General features: G+C 34.8%; 1 protein-coding gene across 4 annotated transcripts in view; it reads left to right on the top strand.

Annotated features, from left to right (window-relative positions):
• Window positions 1-21240, top strand: part of Gas2l1_1 (GAS2-like protein pickled eggs) — a 126834-nt gene that overhangs the window by 97186 nt on the left and 8408 nt on the right. For all 4 annotated transcript variants that reach the window (XM_011183414.3, XM_029039960.2, XM_029039961.2 and 1 more), the window contains exons 4-6: window positions 12421-12617; window positions 13688-13806; window positions 13985-14268. In XM_011183414.3, coding sequence (XP_011181716.2) covers window positions 12421-12617; window positions 13688-13806; window positions 13985-14268 — 600 coding nt within the window. The remainder of the gene's footprint in view (window positions 1-12420; window positions 12618-13687; window positions 13807-13984; window positions 14269-21240) is intronic.

Here is a 21240-nt window from a genome sequence, read left to right as displayed (position 1 = left end):
TTTCGCAATGATTGCCAAATCAAAAAAAAAAATAATTTTTATTGTATTTTGATTTTTATTAGTTTTTTTACTAGATAAAAAAATAGATACAAAGTTTGGAATTATACAAAAACTATATATTTTTCCATAAAAAATTATTATTTATTCATTCCCAAGTATTAATTTTTAAACTTTTATTGAAGTTATCGAAATTTCTCTTTAAAAACAAGTAAGGAAGTACTAAGAGCCTTTAATTTAAACGAATAATTCTGCGAAAATCTCTTAATTATCTACACTAATACACTACTCAATAATACCAAACAGATCACTGTATGTGTAAATACACCGACTTCATAGATAATTTTCTTAGTTTAATATAGTCGCGTTAAATAAATGCTTAAGCAATATAATTTTCATAAAATATGACCAACGAATTCGTTCGATACGAATTGCGCGAACGCTTCGACGCAGCATTCAGCCAAACAATCTGGTGGCTGGTTGCCACCAACTGGCGAATGTGGGTGAACTTGTAACGCAAATCGAGGCCATAACAAACGTAAAAAGTGCAAAAGCAAAAACAAAAAAGTACACAAGAAACTAACGTAGGTAAGCGACAACAAAAACAAAAACAAACAATGTGAATGTCGGTTGAGAAAATCTAAAAATCAACAACAAATATTTATTGTTTGTTCGAATGTTGGCAACAAAGCCAAAAACAGCAATAAACACACATACAAACAGACAGACAACTGATCTGTTAGACCAGTATCGGTTTAGATTTGCCGAAAGAAGATAAATAAATTGGAGCAAATCTACAGCTTCGCATATAAATAAAGGTACGAGTATAACTGCTGTGATGTTGTTATGAATTCACGCATTCGCATCGCATCGCGGTCAACGGCTGGGCGCCAAAAGACAATAACGGAATGAATGAAAGAATAACCCAAACACATACACATCTTCACTCGTGTTTGTAAATAAATGCTAAAAATATAGTTAGAGAGAAGCAGGAACTGTCAACAAGCCGCCGGCGTTGCTTATAAATGACGTCTGTACCCATCGATAACCCACCCAAATTTGTGGTACAGAGATAGACTAAGATTCAGCTAATATTTCGCAGCTGTAGTTAAATAAGCATATTTCGGTGTTGGAATCACCTAATAGATGTCCATAATATACCTGGTGCCATCTTTTAATTGATGCTCCATCACAGTGACATTGAATATGTGTTTGGTATTAGCAAAAATAGCCGCCGGGTACTAGGGCACTTTTTATGCAAAATATTTGTGAATCGAGCTAGAAAGTTTATTTTTAAATTAAATGCACGGCTGTTAATTCATCAATCAGTTTGGTTGTATTAATATTAAGGCCAGCGAAACCGAAATCTCTATCACCTGGCGTGCCGACAAGTGCTCAACTGGGTCGAAGTGGGAATTTCCGCAACGTCGAAATCTGCAGTCATAAATACGTATATATCAGTTATTATATATGCATGTATGTTTAGCTCAAGACATATATCACTTGAAATTTGTGCAGCAATCACTTGAAGTTTTTTCGATTAGCGACCGTGATTGCCTTTGGGGCACAAGCCCACCATATGGTAGCTATAAATATTAACATAAATATGTAATTAAGCAAATTAATTTATAGAGCTTTACATTTTAGCTCAACCATGATAAATCCTTTAAGCTGCACAATAAAAGTTATATGAAATTGTATATGTAAGTTTATGAGGATGGTTTTAAAAGTATTAAGAAAATGGAACGGAACTTATTTAAAATTATTTTTCGCGGTATTTACACACTGATAAGCATTCAGAGGCTATTTTCAAGAATAATAGCAAAAGAGATTTCGACAAAGATTTACATTGTTTATGTTTTCGTGACAAAGCGCGAGCAAAGAAACATTTTCAATTTTCCGGTATGTAATTTCTATTCACCTTCTAAATCGTATCCTCATTTTGTCATAATCCTTATCTCTATTATGCTTGGCTGTCTTCGAACGCCAAGCATTGGAGAGTGGCAAATCGAACAAACTATACATGCTCTTCGAACAGGCTTTGAGGCAACTTTTCTAACTTATCCTCTGACGCCTGCACAATTATGCTTTTCACTTTGAAAGATCAATGGTTTTACGATTTCCATAAACATTTTGTATTAAGTTTTGAGAGAAATTTGGTCACAAACTTGGTAGCATCGAGAATAACGATTATGCCACTTAATGCCACTCTTCAATGTCAAATTCAACTCGCAGCAACAAAATCATGTTGCTCTCACATGTGAATTTTTTTTGACAAGAAAGGAGCGCTCAAGGAGAGCGTACGAAAAATTCCAAATCGAAGAGGCTAATATTAAATTATGAAATAAAAAAAAGTAAAAAGTAGCCAATTTAACTTATTTTTTTTTTTCAAAATTACTCGCAAAATTTTCACCGAAATTCAAAATAAATTTTTTTTATCAAAAAATTTTCGAAACTTTTTGTTCCACCCTCGTATTATTTGAATGTTGGAAACCACTGCATATTTTTTGTTAATAACTTAAAGATTTTCAGCATTATTATATCATGTATCGTACGCACACAATGGCATTTACATATTATACATATGCCTCCAGCATCGCCTGCACTTTTACATACATACCTTTTGTATCAGCTGAATTATGCATTTTTTGTTTATATAATATATTTGATTGTGTAAACACAACACTTTACATTTTGCAGTGCAGCTTCTTCGTATTCGCCCACCTGAGCGACGCACAACACCAGCATTTCGTTCATAAGTACCATATTTTTGTATGCACATACAGATGTACATATAAACGTTTGTATGTCTGCATGCATAACCTATTATAAACAATGCAATTGTTATTGTTATTGTAGTAGTTGCATTTTCCAACAACTTTGCTGGCTTCATTAGATTATGTGCCAGACATATTTAGGTTACCTAATTTAATGAGCACTACCGCCTTTTTCCAATATTATTGTTCATATACAAAGCTGAAGCGAGTTGCAAGTTGCACTGAACGGCGGCGCATCCATTTACCTGTATATATATTTATATATATGCCTTCATTGATCTTTATGTAAATGTTCTCATTCTTATGCACTTAAATTAAATTATGTGCGCCAGGCAGTAATAATTTCTTTTGTGGTGTGTCTTAGTTCTTTTTCTTATTGAACCATATATTTGTTTGTTTCTAGATATATACAACGTCAGTTCTGCTCTTAAGTCTGAACTGACCTTATTCAAGTGAAATTGAATGCGCAATTAAGATGTGATGACAGTGCGATTTCGAACAAGCCTATTTCTTGGTCACTTATTGATCTAAGTGTTTGCTAAGCGCTCGTTAACGAGGACTTTGTTTTTATTAAAAATCAATAATTTTTGAGTGCACTGTTCGTTCATTGAAATCACTATTTCATACAATATCTGTGAAAGTACTGGTAACAGAAATATATATACAGTTGATCTCCTTTTTACACGGTTTTTTTTGCACGATTTTTTTTTACACGGTGTTTTTGAACACTTCCCAGTTACCATTTTTACACGGTTTTATTTTTTTTACACGGATTTTTTATTTTAATTGTATACTTTTTTGCAATAAAATCAAAATTCCATCCATCAATACGTCACAAATCCATTGCTGTTGATAGAATTTAATAAATTCTAGATTAGGTTTAAACTAAAAAAATACAAATCTTAGATTCGAAGGCCAGTGAAAAGGTTGCAACAATTTCAATACGTAAACAAATAAATGAAGCTGTATGAAGAGTAAGAAAAAAGAAGACACAGCGATTAATGACGGAACTTTGAAAATTATTATGTTTTTACCATTCCCAGAATAGTTGTTGTTTGTTCCTTCTAACAGTAATATGTACATATAATACCAGAAAAGTCTATAACAACAACAACAGTGAAAATTCTCACTGTACGAATAGATAGAATTTCATGTAAAATTAGATCTTTTTTACACGTTTTCTATTTTTTGCACTATTTTTTTCTTAAATTGGTCCCAATAGTGAGTTTTATATAAAAATTTGATTTTTTTTGCACGTTTTTTTACACGAGTAATTTACTGTCCCAGTTAACCGTGCAAAAAGGAGATCAACTGTACACCACTTATCTTTGACAAACCCAATCGGTAAGGGTTAGAGTTTATGATATATTACTATTATTTCTCTTTAAAGATTATTTAAAATATCAATATATAAATACTAAGGGTTAAATAAGGTATTACAACCATGTCCAAACACACTAGCCAGTATCGAAACTTGTCTTTGGGCAACACACCCATCCTACATAGTGCTGAACTGCCTCGGCCAAGGTCTCCAAATTGATGAGAAAATAAGTGTTTTGGATTCAGCGAAGCAAAAATTAAAGAGGCAATAAAAAATACAAATACGTCAATTGATAAAAGATAAGAGCTTTGAAGAAATACTGAATAATCAGAAAAAAGTAGCCTTGAAATGTTTTGTAAAAGTTGTCCAAAATTTTCTAGAAAACCATTAATCGAACAATTGCAAAGACTTAAGAACTTAGAACTTATAGTGTCATATAAAGCGTGCGGGACTCTCATTTGGATTCCTTTCAGGCAAATATGGGTGCTGTGAGTTACGAACAAGGTGAGAGGTTCTATCAGAACATTTCCCTAATGGAACAGCGCTTTGAAGGGAAAGGGAAATGGAGCACAGGAATGCTAGAAGATTATTGTAGGATACTTAAAAATGATTTAGATTAAGATTTAATTAAACAATTGATCTTTATACTTATCAAGATAGACAAACAGAATAGGTGTAGATGCTTCCAATTCAACTCAAGGGTTTTAAAACTTCATGGATTAATAACTTAAGGGATTAATAACTTCAAACTTGAAATTCGAAAACATTATTAAAAAATATGAAAGTTAATAATGGAAACAGCAACATCATTAGCTGAAAACTTCCTCGACCATTGGGGATTAACTATTGTATATATTATATCTTCTAATATAATTCATAATTATATCCGAAGTAAATCTATCTTATCTACCTCACAGTTGTCATAAAACTGCCTAGAAATCATCTAGTACTCCCAGGTAAGTGAAATTATTTTAGATTCAACAGTTTATACCTCAGAAAACACTAACAATTGTGCGTAATGCTTGTAATTGTTATAATTACTCAATTATTTGCTAAATTAATACAAAATTGTGGTTTTCAACAAAATGCAATGAATTAATACCGCATGAGTCAGAGCAAAGCTTATAAGAGATTAACAGTTATTTGGTTAATAGTATGATACAACCAACATGTCTTGCCTTGAACTAAGTATATTTGTCCGTCAAATTGACATAAGTACAAATGCAAGTACATAAAAGTAATGAATATACATATATATATACATATATATGTATGTATATATAAACCAAGTATGCAAATTATAACGGAATGAAATTATTTGCTCAATTAATTAAACAAATTACCTGACTATTTGCACAGAGGCGGCAAGTATTAAATTGTTGTTGAAAATAACGGATTAACAATGCGCATTTACACATGCGTGAATGTGTGTATGTGTTTGAGTACAAATCATTAGGAACTGTTAAACATGCATGTTTGTATGTAATATAAACGCAATAGACACCTACATACATGCCATACATATCTATAAATTTTAATCAGACATATATACATATATACATATCTGTATGTTTGTATGTGTACTTTATATTTAGATTACGTGGGTGAGATTTGATCAAAAGTGTGACAATTTAAAAAGTGAAATTTTGTCTTATTTGCTACACATCTACAATACATATGTAGTGTTTGTATATATGTAAGTATGTGCATAATTCACAAATCGTTCAAATTCGTTTGAAGGTAATTAAGGCATTTAAGGTGCGAATATTCACAAGTCATTACCCTCCAGCGTCGTCATAACGCTGACAAAGCGTAAAATACATACAATTCACGGAAGTGACAATGGTTAAGCGTACTTAACGCATACTCTCGTGCATAACTAGGCTTATGCATATACATATAAATACATGTGTGCTTCTAGTCATACTTAGTTGGCTATTTAAGCATATTACATAAATGCAACAAGGTACAATTCATAATGCTTTTGTCAAACTGCAGACAACATGCTTTTTTAAGCACAAACAAACATTAGTATATATGTATACACATATATACACATATATATGCCGGCAATTATAAGCATATGCAATATTCATAAATGTGTTGCACTTACTCAAAGCGCATATCGCATTATTGACACACATTCTCTCCTAACCTAATCTAATTACGAGGTACCTGTGCCAGCAACAACAACAACAAAGTCAACAACGCATTGCTAGTTGAGCTCCCACTTACCTACATATGCCTATACATATAATATACAGCTGCGCCTTGATGTTATTGTTTATGCGCTAACTTCTTGGTTGGTTGATCACGCCGCACAAACCTAACTAACTTCCTACACTTTTCACTTGTTTGCCGCCGTTAAAGCTAGCAAATTAAAGGTAAAAGTGAAGCAAATAAACATGAAATGAAAATAAAAATTAAAAATGCGAAATATGCGTCTGCACTTGCAGTGTGGAGTAGGAAACTTTCTTTAAAAACACAATGCCTTCCTGCACTCTCGCATGCCATAAGAGTTATTTATGATTGTAGAAATTGCAACTAAGCACACAAGCATGCTGTATACACATGCTATACTATTTATGCGTTCACGTATGTACATATGTACTCCCACCAGCACTCTTTGACGTAATTAACTGCAGTATATTGCAACAGGTGTTTTGTTGTTAGTTTTATATGAAGAGAATAGTTGAAACTAATTTGCAATGCACTTAAACAAATTTACGCATCTATCTACTTGCATGCCTTTCATTACATGAATCTTAAAATAACTTGTTCAAATCACATCATTTGCATCTAATTGTGAGCGTAATTAGATTATATACAGAAAGTTATGTTGGAAGCAACAATGTGATAAAAAACTGAAAATGTAGATAAGGAAATGTGTTATTGTCAAATGAAACTACTTGAATGAAATGAAATGAACATTGTTACTTAGCGGTTTGCATCACATCACATTTGTTATAATTAAACTCAATGCAACTCATGATATGCTAGAATATCACCTTATAGAAAATTCCATCATATCAATTAAAAGTACTTGATGCAAAAGATATTTAACATTTTTCACATTATTGAACTTGTATATAATCAAACCAAATCATATGACATTACATCGACTAGTCTCAAGTCACATCATATCAAATGATCATTGTCATATACATCATATCTCATTTTTCATGATTAATATCAATGCAACACATGCTATTCTAGAGCATCAACTTGGAACCACATCAACTTGTAGCAATTTTCATCATATCATAACAACCATAAAATCAATAGACGCAAAAAGAAATGTTTACATATTCTAAATTATTGCGCTCTTAAATATATAAATCAATTCATATGAAATCACATCAACTCTCATCAAGTCACATCATATCATGCAAATAGCACATCATATGATAATACGTCACACCACATCAAATCACCTGCATAGTCCTTAGATCACAGAATCAGGAAATAATATGCCAAAAATTTAAAATTTTCTGCATTATATGTATTACCGACACTTTGGCATCGCAACACATCCCTTTACATCACATGATTGTATCATATGATCACATTAACTCACCTATTAACATATTTCATCAAATTAAACCACATCGAGACGCATCACGTCTTATCAATACTGGAACGAATATCAAACCAAGGCACATTGAACAAATCTACATCACTGCCAAATCAATATATGTATTAAAATAAAACTCGTTGAATCACATCACATCAATAACAAATCAAAACTTTCAAAAATAAATAAAAAATTACACAACAAAATCTCAATAATCTTACTAAGCTTCTCGATAAGCTCCAAAAAGATAATGGAAAACTTTAGAGCCCTAAGCCTCACTACTTGCGACATATCACATCGCTTCAAATCGAATAAAAACATTTTCTTCAATCAAGTGAACATTATCTAAAGTGATCTAACTAAACTAAAGTAATTTAGTAAAATTTGTAAGCATTCAACACTTAAATAAATATGTATTGTGTGTAAATACTTACACTAATTGTATGACAACTAAATATTGAAAGCATACTTTACGCATGCGCATATGCGACTCAACATGACAACTGACCAAGTGTCAGCTAACCAATGATATCTGACAAATTTCACTTCCCAAAGTGATTTAATTGCTCAACTTGTGCATTTCTCAAGTGACAGTTTCGCTAGCAATAAAATTACTTAAATTATTACAAATAGTCAGGGCGTCAAGGCGTCAGGGCGTTTGTGAGTTTTAATTTTCATCTCTAACTCTATTTGCATTTCTTCACCAACGTCAATTTGAAATCGTATAAAGTTATTAATCGGCTCGCTGATGGAATGTGCACGTTTCCACACTTCATGTCATGTCGCTCAACCGCCAGCGCCACGACTTGAGAGCCCCAAAATCCAATCGGCTAAGCTGCCCAAAAGCGGTGATCGCTGCCACCGCTGCTGCTTGTGATGCTGTGGCTATTGTTGTAGCTGTCAGAGCATTTGCAACAGACAGTTCAATGCATTGATGGAGTGCGCTTTAATTTAACGCGTCGCCCACAAAGTGTGTGAAGTCAGTAAATAAATAAATCGGTTTTTCTAAAAACGGTCCAACACTTTGTGGCGCTCTTTTGTTTGGTTTGAGTTTTCAATTTCTATACAAATTGAAATTGAAAGTGTGTTTACCAACAAATTATTACTACCATTACATCTCAAATGAATTTGTATTATTTGCATTTTTCCTCACTCCTCTTTGTGTGCATTTACATATTTTGATGAGCGTTTTGTGTGTGGGCGTTTTTAAGGTGTTGGCATTGTCAACAGTTTGTCAATATTACTGATATTTCGATTTTTTAATGCCATGCAAGTTGCTGCAGGTTGATGATAAGAAATGCATTCTTCATGCATGTCGTGGCATAATTGTTGATGAGCGTGTGTGTGTGTGTGCTCAAACTTGTTTATCGATTGAGGAGAGCTTTATAGGTAAAAGAGCATAAATAAAGATAAGATATTAATTTTAATAATGATTTTTTGCCAATTGCTTATTCGCTTCGAAATCGCTAATTCAAATCCATACTTTATGGGATCAATTGATATGCCGAAAACTTCCTGATTCACAAAGCCATATAGATTTTAAGGGCCGATGCGATTTTCTCGGTTCTTTTTCAAGATTCGAGGATTTATTCAGGCATTGAAAAGTTGTAGTCCGATTTCGACAATTTTTTCACAAGTGATGTCACAGATCATATACAGTATTAGTGTAAAGTTTTATTTCGCTATCTTCATTGGTTTCTTATGTATATCTTATAAATGAAGGAATCACATGGACTTTAAAATTGAGTTATATGGAAAGTTGTCGTGGTTGTTCATCCATTTTCCACGCGTGTCATCAGGGTGTCAAAAAATATTATATACCGAATTTCATTCGAATCGATCGAGTAGTTCCTGAGGTATGGTTTTTGACTCATAAGTGCAGTTTCCTTCTGCTATTATTTCTGTGAAATTTAGTGTTTCTGACGTTTTTCGTTAGTGAGTTAACGCACTTTTAGTAATTTTCAATCTAACCTTTGTATGTAAGGTGGGCGTGGTTATTATCCGATTTCAACTATTTTCATGGTGTGTGGTGGGATATGTAAGAGAACCGACTGCTGAAAGTTTGGTTTATATTGCTTTATTGGCTTGTGAGATATATACAAATAACCGATTTAGGGGCGGGGCCACGCCCACTTCCACAAAAAAAATTACATCCAAATATGTCCCTTCCTAGTGCGATCCTTTATTCCAAATTTTACTTTTATAACTTTATTAATGGCTTAGTTATGACACTTTATGTGTTTTCGGTTTTCGCCATTTTGTGGGCGTGGCAATGGTGCGATTTTGCCCATTTTCCAAAGCAACCTCCTCAGGGTGCCTAGGAATACGTAGTCCAAGTTATTTAAGATATCTAAATTTTTACTCAAGTTATCCGTTTCACTGACAGACGGACGGACAGACAGACATCTCGATTTCAACTCGTCTCGTCTTCCTGATCATTTTGGTATATATAACCCTATATCTAACTCGTTTAGTTTTATGACTTACAAACAACCGTTATGTGCACAAAACTATTATACTCTCTTAGCAACTTTTGTTGCGAGAGTATAAAAATATAATTTTCCAAAAGTCCAATTGTCAACATTTTTTGACTGACATTTGATGTTGGTATAAATTCCGTCGAAGTTTGAGAAAATTGTCAGCTGCTAGGGTTAGACGTGTGTTATGAGCTTGCGATTGAAGATTATTTTTCTTTTTCGAAAATTCCCTTTATTTTCTGAACACACCTCTTATGCAGAATTTAATAATTAGACATCACATGTTGAAAATTTTTGTAATCCTTCTTGTTTATAATAGTTTAGAATTTATCTTAAGCAAAGTTACCGGAATATAGATTATCAAGAAAAACCAAACGTTCTAAATGAGGTTGAACATATTGCGAGTCTGAAATTAATTAATGTTTTAAATCACGCTCAAACTAACCTCACTAACACATTCTTCATAACAATTACTTAACTGTAAACTTAAAAAAAGTCAATTCAAACTAAGCAAAAAATATTCAATATTTAGATGTGCAAAGCAAAAATTAAAGTCCATCAACATATTTATCCTTCCACCATTTTGAGGTAATTGTTGGTAATATGAGTACCCTAGTGTCTTTATATTTATATCAAAAACATACGTCGCGTATGAGTAACATTCGAGCGCACAACCAACACAAAACCTAAATTTCTAGAAAAAACAGACACAACTATTCTAGTATTATTCTTGAATTTTTTAACCATGAAATTTTTAGTATTTCGTACACAAAATTGTATATAGATATATTCAGACCTGCATTTTTTAGCTGCACACTCAAATACTAAGTTCATCAAATTGTGGCATAAAAAACTTGTGTTATATTGCTGTAGTATCTAATATACATATATGTACATATATGTATGCAAACTATTTTTTATAACTATATATGCATGTCTGTACGAATGCGAAATAATATGACAACAATTTCGTCAGCAATAATTCGACAATGTGCCCAATTTTAAATGGACCGCATCCGCGAAGAGTCACACACTCACCTCGCTGCTGCTGTGTATGCATTTCGTTTTGTTTTTTTTTTTAGCGTTGCTGTCGTTTGCTTGGTCATCAGCCCCGTTGGATGAAGACACAACGCTTGCCAATTGCAGCGTAAAATATCCAATTCACTGATGTCGGTGATTCGCGCGACACTCTTAGTCTCTTTTTTTATCTTTTTTATAAGCTTATTTATATGCTCATAGATTTAGTTAAGTTGTTTATTTGCCATTTTTCAAATACCTGACGCACATTTTCGCAAATAAATGCAATTACACACACACATATACTATGTACATATATGCGTATGAATGCATTTACTATAAATTTCTGTCTAAATATAAAAGCTCATAGAAGCGTACAGTGTGTTCGTATTTGTTTATGTGAATCTAAAAAATAATTTGGAACTTTGGTTTAACTAACAAGGCAACAATATCCTAGGTATTTGACGAAACCAAAAATAAATGAAAGCACCCATTATGATTGAAATTGGTTCTAAAATATAGATTTTTTGACCCAATCTAGCTTAGAGTAGCAAACGCAACGAGCTTTCTAAATTTTAAACTATCTTCTAAAAAATGAATTTCAAAAGCTCTCTAAGTCACTTCAAAATCTCCTGTCGATTTTTTTCTAATATTAGATCATTTTGAAGTTTTTTTTCAAAAAAATTTTTTTAAGAAATAAATTTCAAAAGCTCTCATTTCAACACAAAAGCTCAATATCAAAAGCTTTCGAAAGCTTTTTTCGAAAAGTAATCACAAAAATGTATGTCTTTGAGATACTTTTCTAAAAAATGTTAGAAAACTTTGAAGCTGATTTCAAAAGCTTTCTAAGCTCGGTATCTTTAAAGCTCTTATGCTCGTATGAAATATATAGTTGGTTCAGGCGTGAAAATCATTTAAGCAGTGATAAATCAAGCCGAGGATACTGTCTGCATAATGTTTGTGGTAAGTGCAAGCGCCTGCACTAGAAAGTGATAGTGTTTCTATTTGCATTGCAGCATGGCGTGTCAACCTAAAAATGCGGCATTCGCAAGCGCAAATTCTTTGGTATTTTTGGCATCAAACGCATTCGCGCTTCGATTTCAACATTAACATTACGTTAATGAGTTTATCGAGTGAATGTGCTTATAAAAAATAAATGTAATTGAATTGTATTATCTAATGATTATGCGTTTTATTTGTTTATTATTGTTTTACCAATTCTAAAATTGTATTTCATTTTTTTGTATTTTTTTGCAGCACGCGAACTATGTACGCCAAGCGGCTGAGGATTACTTGGCACGCCGTCAGGCCCGCAACAAATCGATGACGCGCTCAATGACTTCCGGCTCGGCCGGCCCCATTCTCGCCATGGGTAATGTGCATTACTTGCCAGCAGCTAAAAGCGGTACATTCTTTTCACGCGACAATGTGTCCAATTTTATAACCTGGTGCAGGTAAGGATGCGCAATTTTCTTATTACCACTATGCCTATTAACTTATTAATTGAGATGTACTGAGGAGTATTATGTTTGAAATATACAATACTTGGTTTACGTGCTTGGTATAACATAGATTTAGGGCCAAATAATTTCACATCAAAAATAAAAAATATGAAATTAAAATCTCAAAATATCTATTTTTAGAAATGAGACCATTTATTCAACGTCGGAATTGATTAACGTGAGGAAATTTTTAATACACTGTTATATCAGGATATGTAATGGTTTTGATCACTTGATCACGATTAACATTCATTTATTCTACCTCGGATTTCAAGCTTTATCTTAGGACACTGACATTTTTTTAGTTTTCTGTATCGGACTATTTCACCATGTTAGGAACGAGTCGAGGCTCCTTTTGCGGTCTAGCGCTGGATCACAGGACCACTCGCGACCTTTGAAAACGCTGGTTAACAACCAAAACCTGCTCGCCAACGAGATCCTTTTGGCGCAAAGTGAAACGCGAGAAGTTGGTTGAACTACTTGTGCTTAAAAAGATTCGCTTTAACGCAATTAAGGAAATATGCCTTGGACACTGCGGCAAGGAATCCTGTCACATCTATAAGGAGCAAGGCGAGTTGGAAAATAATTTCTTCCTTCACTGTCTGGCGTTCGCACATCTCGGTAGCTACACCTTTAGCGAACCAAGCGCACTTCTCTGAATGAATATTAGCTAACTCATAAAAGGGTTTTCTTTGCGATTCATGCTCAGGGACATTTAGCATCACAATGGACCAGCTGTTCTTTCCTTTAGCTGTCCAAGTGGAATCCATCGCATTGTCGCGAGGTTCAGCGTTTGAATTTAACCTAACCTCATCTGTATCGCATTTAGAAACTCCATGATCTCAGTGGTTTCTTATTTGTGGACATTCATTGCTAAACTTTTTAAACGGTTGTTTAATTATGTTTATTATATTTAAAAATTCCTCACCACTAAAGATATTCACTGAAGACATTCACTAATTATTTCGATTTCGTACATTTGGAAAGATCTTCTTAACTCTGTTTATCGTGTTTTTTTTCAGGAAAAGCCTTAAGATAATCGAGTGCCTACTATTCGAAACAGATGATTTGATTATGCGAAAGAATGAGAAACATGTGATCTTGTGTCTACTGGAAGTGGCGCGTCGTGGCGCTAAGTTTGGTGAGTAGTACAACAACAACACAAATACGCTTCATTTATGACTACAAATGTTTAAACTTTATTTTATAATTTACATATTAGTCACGCGTGTGAAGTGTGTATTCATACATACACACCACAAATGGCTTATACTCGTATGAATATATATGAAAATAATTGCAACGTATTAAATTAACAGGTATGCTCGCACCCATGCTGGTACAGATGGAGCGGCAAATCGATCGAGAAATCGCCGCCGACAACAAAGCAAATGGAATTGGGTGTGGCACACAGACAGACAGCGCCGATGCAACTGGCACACAAACCGGAGAGATCGGCATTAATACCGATAATGTCGCCACAGAAACCGATATGTTCGATAGCGATTCGGAGAATGAGGACGACGACGATAATAGCCCGATGCTGATGTATGGACCGCAACCGCAAATTATCACCAACGATTTGAAGAGTTTGGATGAGATGGTGAGTCGAACAGATATCTATCTATATACATATATGTACATATGTGGGGTATAAAATATTCGTGAATATTTCACCTTTAAATAGTTTGATGTAATAATTTATTTTTCAAATTAAATTATGCAGCAAACCTCGACGCAAATTTGCTAAAACTGTCGAATTTACATTTAACTGTCAAATGGCACGCATATCGACATACTCCACTCGTTGCGCTTACGTAGGCACATTTATTGACAAATTACATAAGCAACGTTATAACTGTATTTGACATGAATTTACGGTTAATTACAAATGTGTAGATAAATTAGATGATTACTGTATATTCAAACATTAACATTGTCATATCGCGATCGCGCTTCACAAAATGTCTTCAAAGTCAATTACATTGCAACATAGAGCACACATATACATACATAACTATGTTTGAGACATCAGATTAGCTATTAGCACGAATTATGTACTTTTTATGTGCATTCATTGTGTAATGCACACTATTTTAGTTATACCGTGAAGTTATTTAAATATATGGTACTTACATACCAATGAACATACATACATACATATAAAATCTGCAAATGAAAAATATTTTCAAAATTTAAGGTTACGTAGTACGTTTTCTGACAGTCTATATGTAAACAATTTTCAGGTAACAAAAAAAAAGTTATTCAAATTACTGAGCTTCTCACTAAAAAATGTAACATGTATTTTTAGAAAATGTATTTGAAAAACAATTTTCAACTTGAGAAAGGAGACTACAAGCAGACAAATTATTTGAAAACCAAAAATAAAATATTTTAACCAAATGATAAAGGTCAGAAAAGTGAAGTTGACCGATATATTATTATTATATCTAATACCGCTACATTTTTATTAACGTTCAATCACCTGCCTAAAACTCGGTACTTCGATTTAATCTGCCTCGTGTACAAACTGAACTGTGGTCACTTTATTCTACTAAACACTACCCATTATTTGCTACCTTGAACTTTGTTCCTGAAACCTGGTTCACTATATTTTCTTGGATTGGCTCGGTAACAAAAATACACCTACATAGGTCCATACTCGAATATGGTATATAGCAAACTCGACAGCGATCGATACTCGGTGCAACTGACAAATGCAGGTCATGCGAGTGCTAATTTTAGTACTTCTTGTAAAACAGAGAGTCTATAAATCCTTTATTGCTTTGGTATTAGATCGTTGGAAACTGCAGAGCTGATAAGGTCGCACGTAAGGGCCGAAATCTCAACAGTTTGAGAACGATTGTCCTTATTGTCATCTCCATTGACTTCCTGCGTTTTAGCACTGAATTAGTGGTTCTCCCACGAGCTCGAAAGGCGGTGGTTAAGGATCAATCCCTGATCCCTGATTCTTTGGCCCAGCAGTGATCCTAGGAGGGTCACTGAATTACTTGCTCTTAACAAAGTTCAAATCTCCACAACGATGGGAGTCCTTACTGGACACTGTCCAATGGGCTTACATGCTGTGAAGCTAAATATCCTTCAGGATGCAAGTGGTCGATGGTGCATGGAGGAAGACGAAATTCAAACAATTGGACACTTTCTTCTTCGCTGTCAAGCTTTTGCTTGACTGATTTTGACTTGTTTTGGTGAACCAGTTAAATTGGCCCGTTTCGATATTAACCGCTTTAACAAATTTGTAACAGGCTTAAATACTCTAATGTCGACGGTTGAAGGTATGTGGTATCCATAATCAGGACTTTATGGCATTGCAAAGGACTGACGATTTTAGCTGTAAAAGTGGAGTCCATTTACCCAACTCTAACCTAGCTTACTTATTTGATATTTTCAGTTTTAATTTTTTACCGATCATTTTAGTAAGCACTAATCTTTGATATGTACTTATATTTTATAATTTAGTTCTCTACCTACTTTTGATAATTTTACTTTAGTTGAAAGTAAATCAGACGGCACAAACAAACATACTACTATACATGCTCGTATCACATTTCCACATAAAAGAATTTCCGATACCTTAAGGAAATCCGTGATTACATATTAATAGATTTTCAGTGATATCCACAAGCCAAAAACAAAAAAGCGCAGTTAGTTTTTGAATGAAAAACGTTACTAGTAAATTAAAACGAGCAACCAATTGAAGAAGTACGGAAAAGTGACTTCGGGCGACATACAGTTGGTGGTTTGATTTTATTGATTTTCACAGGGCTACAGAAGTTGTCGCTTATTTCACTTATTTCGCTACTTTTGCATTTTCACATTTTACAGCGTTTCGTGGTCACGTTTTGTGAGTCAGTTGCGCGTGCGCAATTTCGCCAAAGAAAAAACGCCATGCGCATGGAAAAAGCGTAAAATGTTATGTTGCCATAATGTGGTTTGTGGTCCCCCTAATCGGCTAGGAGGCATGATGCTTTACTAACCGTAGGCCATAATGGCGTACAAATAGCCTTTTCTGGGTTGCACAAATGCAGAAATATATATGTACTTAAATGTGGTAAAGTAGTAAGATGTATGTATGTATGTATTGTATGCAAATGTCTGGACACTCATATTATTTGCAATACAAATAACCGACCGATTTTTTCAAACATTTAAATTACTAAATAGAACAATAAAAATGTGACGAAAAACTTTATTTTGATTTTGAGTATGTAAAAACGCTATCAGTGAATATTGAGACGGCCATCACTTGTATATTTTTCTTCAGATCGGTATCTAAGAATATATATTATGTTAGTTACTATTGCTCCGTTGACAATTTAAATTCTAAGATTCTATTTCTTATCTACACAATATATAGTATACAATATCCTTATTCGAGCCTTACCGAGTCTAGCTAGACCTAATATAGTCCATCAAGCCAAACTAAACCAGACCTAATTTCCCTAAGCAAAAACAAAGCCGCTAAGGTTAGAGGTGTTTTATTGAATAATACTATAAGATTCTCCAGCTTCCATATTTGCTAGACATGACTCGGTGTCACATTTTCCTATTTCCAAAAATAAAGATAACCCCAGAGAGGACCCTCGTTTTACAAGTATACGAGAGAGAAATAGCTGAAAGAGGATATCACAAAAATCGAATTTGAGAAGTGCTTCGACGATTGGAAGAACGTTTGTATAAGTGCATAAGATCAAATGGAGACTATTTTAAAGACGATAACATTAGTAATGAATAATTAAAAAAAATCCCGTCATTTTTTGAACACACCTCATAGTCTATCCCAGATGGATTTCGTATATCGTACCTTAACGTCACCTAATCTGATACAAACCAGACGAACTTAAACTTCGTTTATACTAACCAAGCTCACCGATTCTTTTCCAAATATATTTAAGAATCTTAATTAATATAATACAGAAAAGTCAAGTTTATAGAGTATTCTTGCTTACTAGCTTGTTTGCTATTCCCATTTTAATCTATTATTTTCGATTTTGTATGACCGACGTCTTTTTTCCCAACAAATCCACTGCATTTCTCTCAAAAATCCCCGTATTTATATCCTTCAATTGATATCATTCAAATCGAATAAGTGACTACCCTCCCCGGAAGTCACTGTGTACGCGGAGGCGCTGCATCATCTTACTAATTTGACAAGACGTGTGTAGATGAAATGTCACTTCTAGGCATAAACTGCCAGCACCAGCACCAGCACCAACAACCGCTGTCAAACAGCCCACCGTGAGATCAAGCCGGAACGGCGTACAATCAAAGAGATTTCTGAGATTTCCGCACGCCCGCAGCTAGATTTTCCAAACAAATTATCATGCATACCAACCTACAAACACACATACGAGTACACTTGAGCCATGCAACGCAATAAACAAGCGGCGCAGCCAACAAGGCGCATACTACATTGTATGCAGCGCATGAATAAAAACTCCCGCAAACGGCAGTAAAATATGCGCAGGCGCGCAGTCAAAATATTCCGCAAAGTGGTAGAATGGTCAGAGCCAGGAGCGGCCGATGCCAAGCCACTTTTGTTAACCACTTTTACTCTTATTGCATCAAATTGGACAATAACAACAACAAACAATAGCTGCAGCGACGACAGCAACCGTTTAAATCGCTGTCAGAGGATCACGGCATTACAAAATCTTCGCTGTGGAAAACTTGACAAGAAAGCCAAGCGATGATCAGCAGTGTGATGACGCTGATGTTGTTGTTGTTGTCTGTGTTTCGCCTTTTCCATTTTTATCCGTTTAATATTCCGAAAAATACCAAAACGGGCGTGAAAATGTTGAAGCGCCACCAAGCGCCAACAACAAAAACAACAAGAGCTCACACTTAACGCGCAACATCAACAACACCAATCAGCAAGTCAACAGCAGGCCGACACAATAACGAATAACACCGTGCAACATGCTTAGCAACTGAAGTTGAACAACAACAAGAACAACCACACACAGACTGCTAGGCTGGTTAGCCACGGCAGCAGCAACAACATAAACACAGCGAAGCCAAAAACAATAGCAATGGCAAGGCATGCATCATCAATTCTGGTGGGCAACTATCGTCAAAAGGCATCGGTGGCAACAGTAATTGCCAGACTCGCACATTTTGTGCGAAGTGATTGATTTCCGCAACCAATATGTACGAGTACTATCCTCAAGCTCTAGCACACTCGTACACGTAACGTGAGCTTCTCTCTCCGCCAATGTGCGTCTGTCCGTCTGTCTGTCTGTCTGCTATCTGCTGTCTTCCACTGTTTACTGTCCACTGTTGTCGTTGTTGTGCGTTTGACTTGTTGGTTAACGGTTGGTTGCTTGGTTGGTCGGTTGTTGCAACTCCAGACGTTGTTGGTGATCTATGGGAAGCATTTAGATTTACATTCATCGCTTGTTGCATGCCACATGATGTTGCATGTATAATGATTATCAACACCGAGCAATTTTGTGCTGCACAGTCACTTGCTGCTTACTATACTGCATCAAAATATGTTTGTACATAGTATGCGCGTGTTTCGTATGGTGTTCTGAGAGAATGATTTTTCGTAAAAAATAAAAAAACAAATTTCTTGAAAAAAATTTAGTGTCTTAATCTTATTATAGAAACAAGAAACATTCTCCAACTATTTTTGAAAAATTCTACTTAGGTTGAACTCATATAAATCAAGAAACGCTCAGAAGATATATAATCGAAAGTAACTCATTATAAATTTATATATTATCTATTTTAATTTCATTCCTCTTAGATCTTAGTCCTTATATCATACCGTCTTTAATATAATATATTACGGGTATTAAAATTGTTTAATCTTCTTTAGCCTCCTGGTTAATCCCAAATCTCAATTGGGATATACGAGGTGTGTTCAAAAAATAACGGGAATTGTTACCTTCAAAATAGTCCACATTCGATATTATCCAAACTCGATTTTTGGGATAGTCTTTGGCTCTTTCGGTGTTTTCTCGTATGCTACATAAAAGACAGCCCTCTCTAAAATACTCTTTATGTTCGAAAATAAGAAAAAGTCACACGGAGTCGTGTCTGGCGAATATGGCGGCTGGGGCATCGTTATAGTACTGTTTTTGGGCAAGATTTCGCGAACAAGAACGCAGTGTGACGCTCATAAAAATACGTATAACCTTAGCGGCTTACTTGCCGCAGATGAAGTAAGCAATGAATGCAGCTGAAAAATGCATCATAAATTCCCATTATTTCTTGAACACATCTCGTCGATAAACACCGTTCTTTTTTCTGACGATCATCTTTCTCTGTATTAAACTCAGCAAATTGGTATTCATTGTATCGTGAGCATGATCATCCCTTTCGGACTTTGTCATTGACTAGCAGAGTGACCGACGAAATTGTTCAATTCCGTTTGTTAGCTTCCAGGCATGCATGCAATTTCAAACCGTTAAGGTATAGTGGAATGAAAATGGAGGTTATGTGTAAAAAATATTTTCAGTAAAATAAGTGTTTTTGGTCCGAGTTTTATACGCGTGATTATTTATCAAAGGATTTGAGATTTCATTAAAGAAATAAATCGTGTATAATAGATTAAACGAAACATAAATATGCTATAAACACTATACTCTAAAATATATCTCTGTAGATCGTGGTTATGAAGTGCAAAGTTAGAATTAATTAACAGACTAGTAGACGTCATATTTATAAACTATTGAGCATTTATAACGATAAATAGCGCTGACAAGAGATTTAGAGTAAAGGCCACCTAACAAAAATTAAGGTATCGAAGAAGAGCTCTTGAGGTGTTCTGAAATGTTTAAAACCATATTAGAAAAAACATAAACAAATATTTGTCGTGGTTTCGGTATGGACTTCATGGTTCAGGACTCATACTCATTTGCTCACTAATGCCTCCACCGAATCAACTGCAGTATCTCCGTATTTAGTCTGAAGATTACTGACCTATCTTCCGTTACACCTTAGGTTTGAGTATTGAGACTCGATAGTATGAACTTTAAGTTCTTACAAGATATTGGCATTCAAGCGACAACTCAGCCACGCAACACCCAACCACAATTTGTGCGCGACTCTGCGTGGTAATTATTGCGCGTGCACAAAGGATTTACGAAACGAAGACGAAGGAAAGGTCAAAAGGCCGTACATGTTGGGTGCTGGTATTATTAATGCTTACATGCAGTTGTTGTAATCGCCGCTGTCATTGTTCCAGCAAAATGCATCACGAACAGCCATTTGTCTGATTATTTGTTTAAACAAACAGAGGCGCGTGAAATTATGCGCAGCGGCAGCATCCATACATACATTCGCACACAGTCAACATGCAACATGCAGCATTGCGAGCCATGTTGAGCGCCAGTTCAACAGTTCAACGGTTCAACGCTGCACCACGCCACTACTGGGCAACCAACACCGCGGACGCCGGCAAGCCAATGAGTGAGCAAATATAGCGTTGCTGTGTTGTTGTTACTGATGTTTGTTGGCAAGATGAACTGCTGCAAAAGCTGGCATTGTCTGTCCGTCAGGTAGTCGCATGCGCCATCAGTTCATTATCGCTAATAGGATTTGTGCG

The sequence above is a fragment of the Zeugodacus cucurbitae genome, chromosome 5 (genome assembly GCF_028554725.1).
Source record: "Zeugodacus cucurbitae isolate PBARC_wt_2022May chromosome 5, idZeuCucr1.2, whole genome shotgun sequence".
In the NCBI taxonomy this organism is placed as follows: domain Eukaryota; kingdom Metazoa; phylum Arthropoda; class Insecta; order Diptera; family Tephritidae; genus Zeugodacus; species Zeugodacus cucurbitae.
Note: the sequence above shows the minus strand (reverse complement) of the source record. Positions and strands in the feature narration are given on the sequence as shown.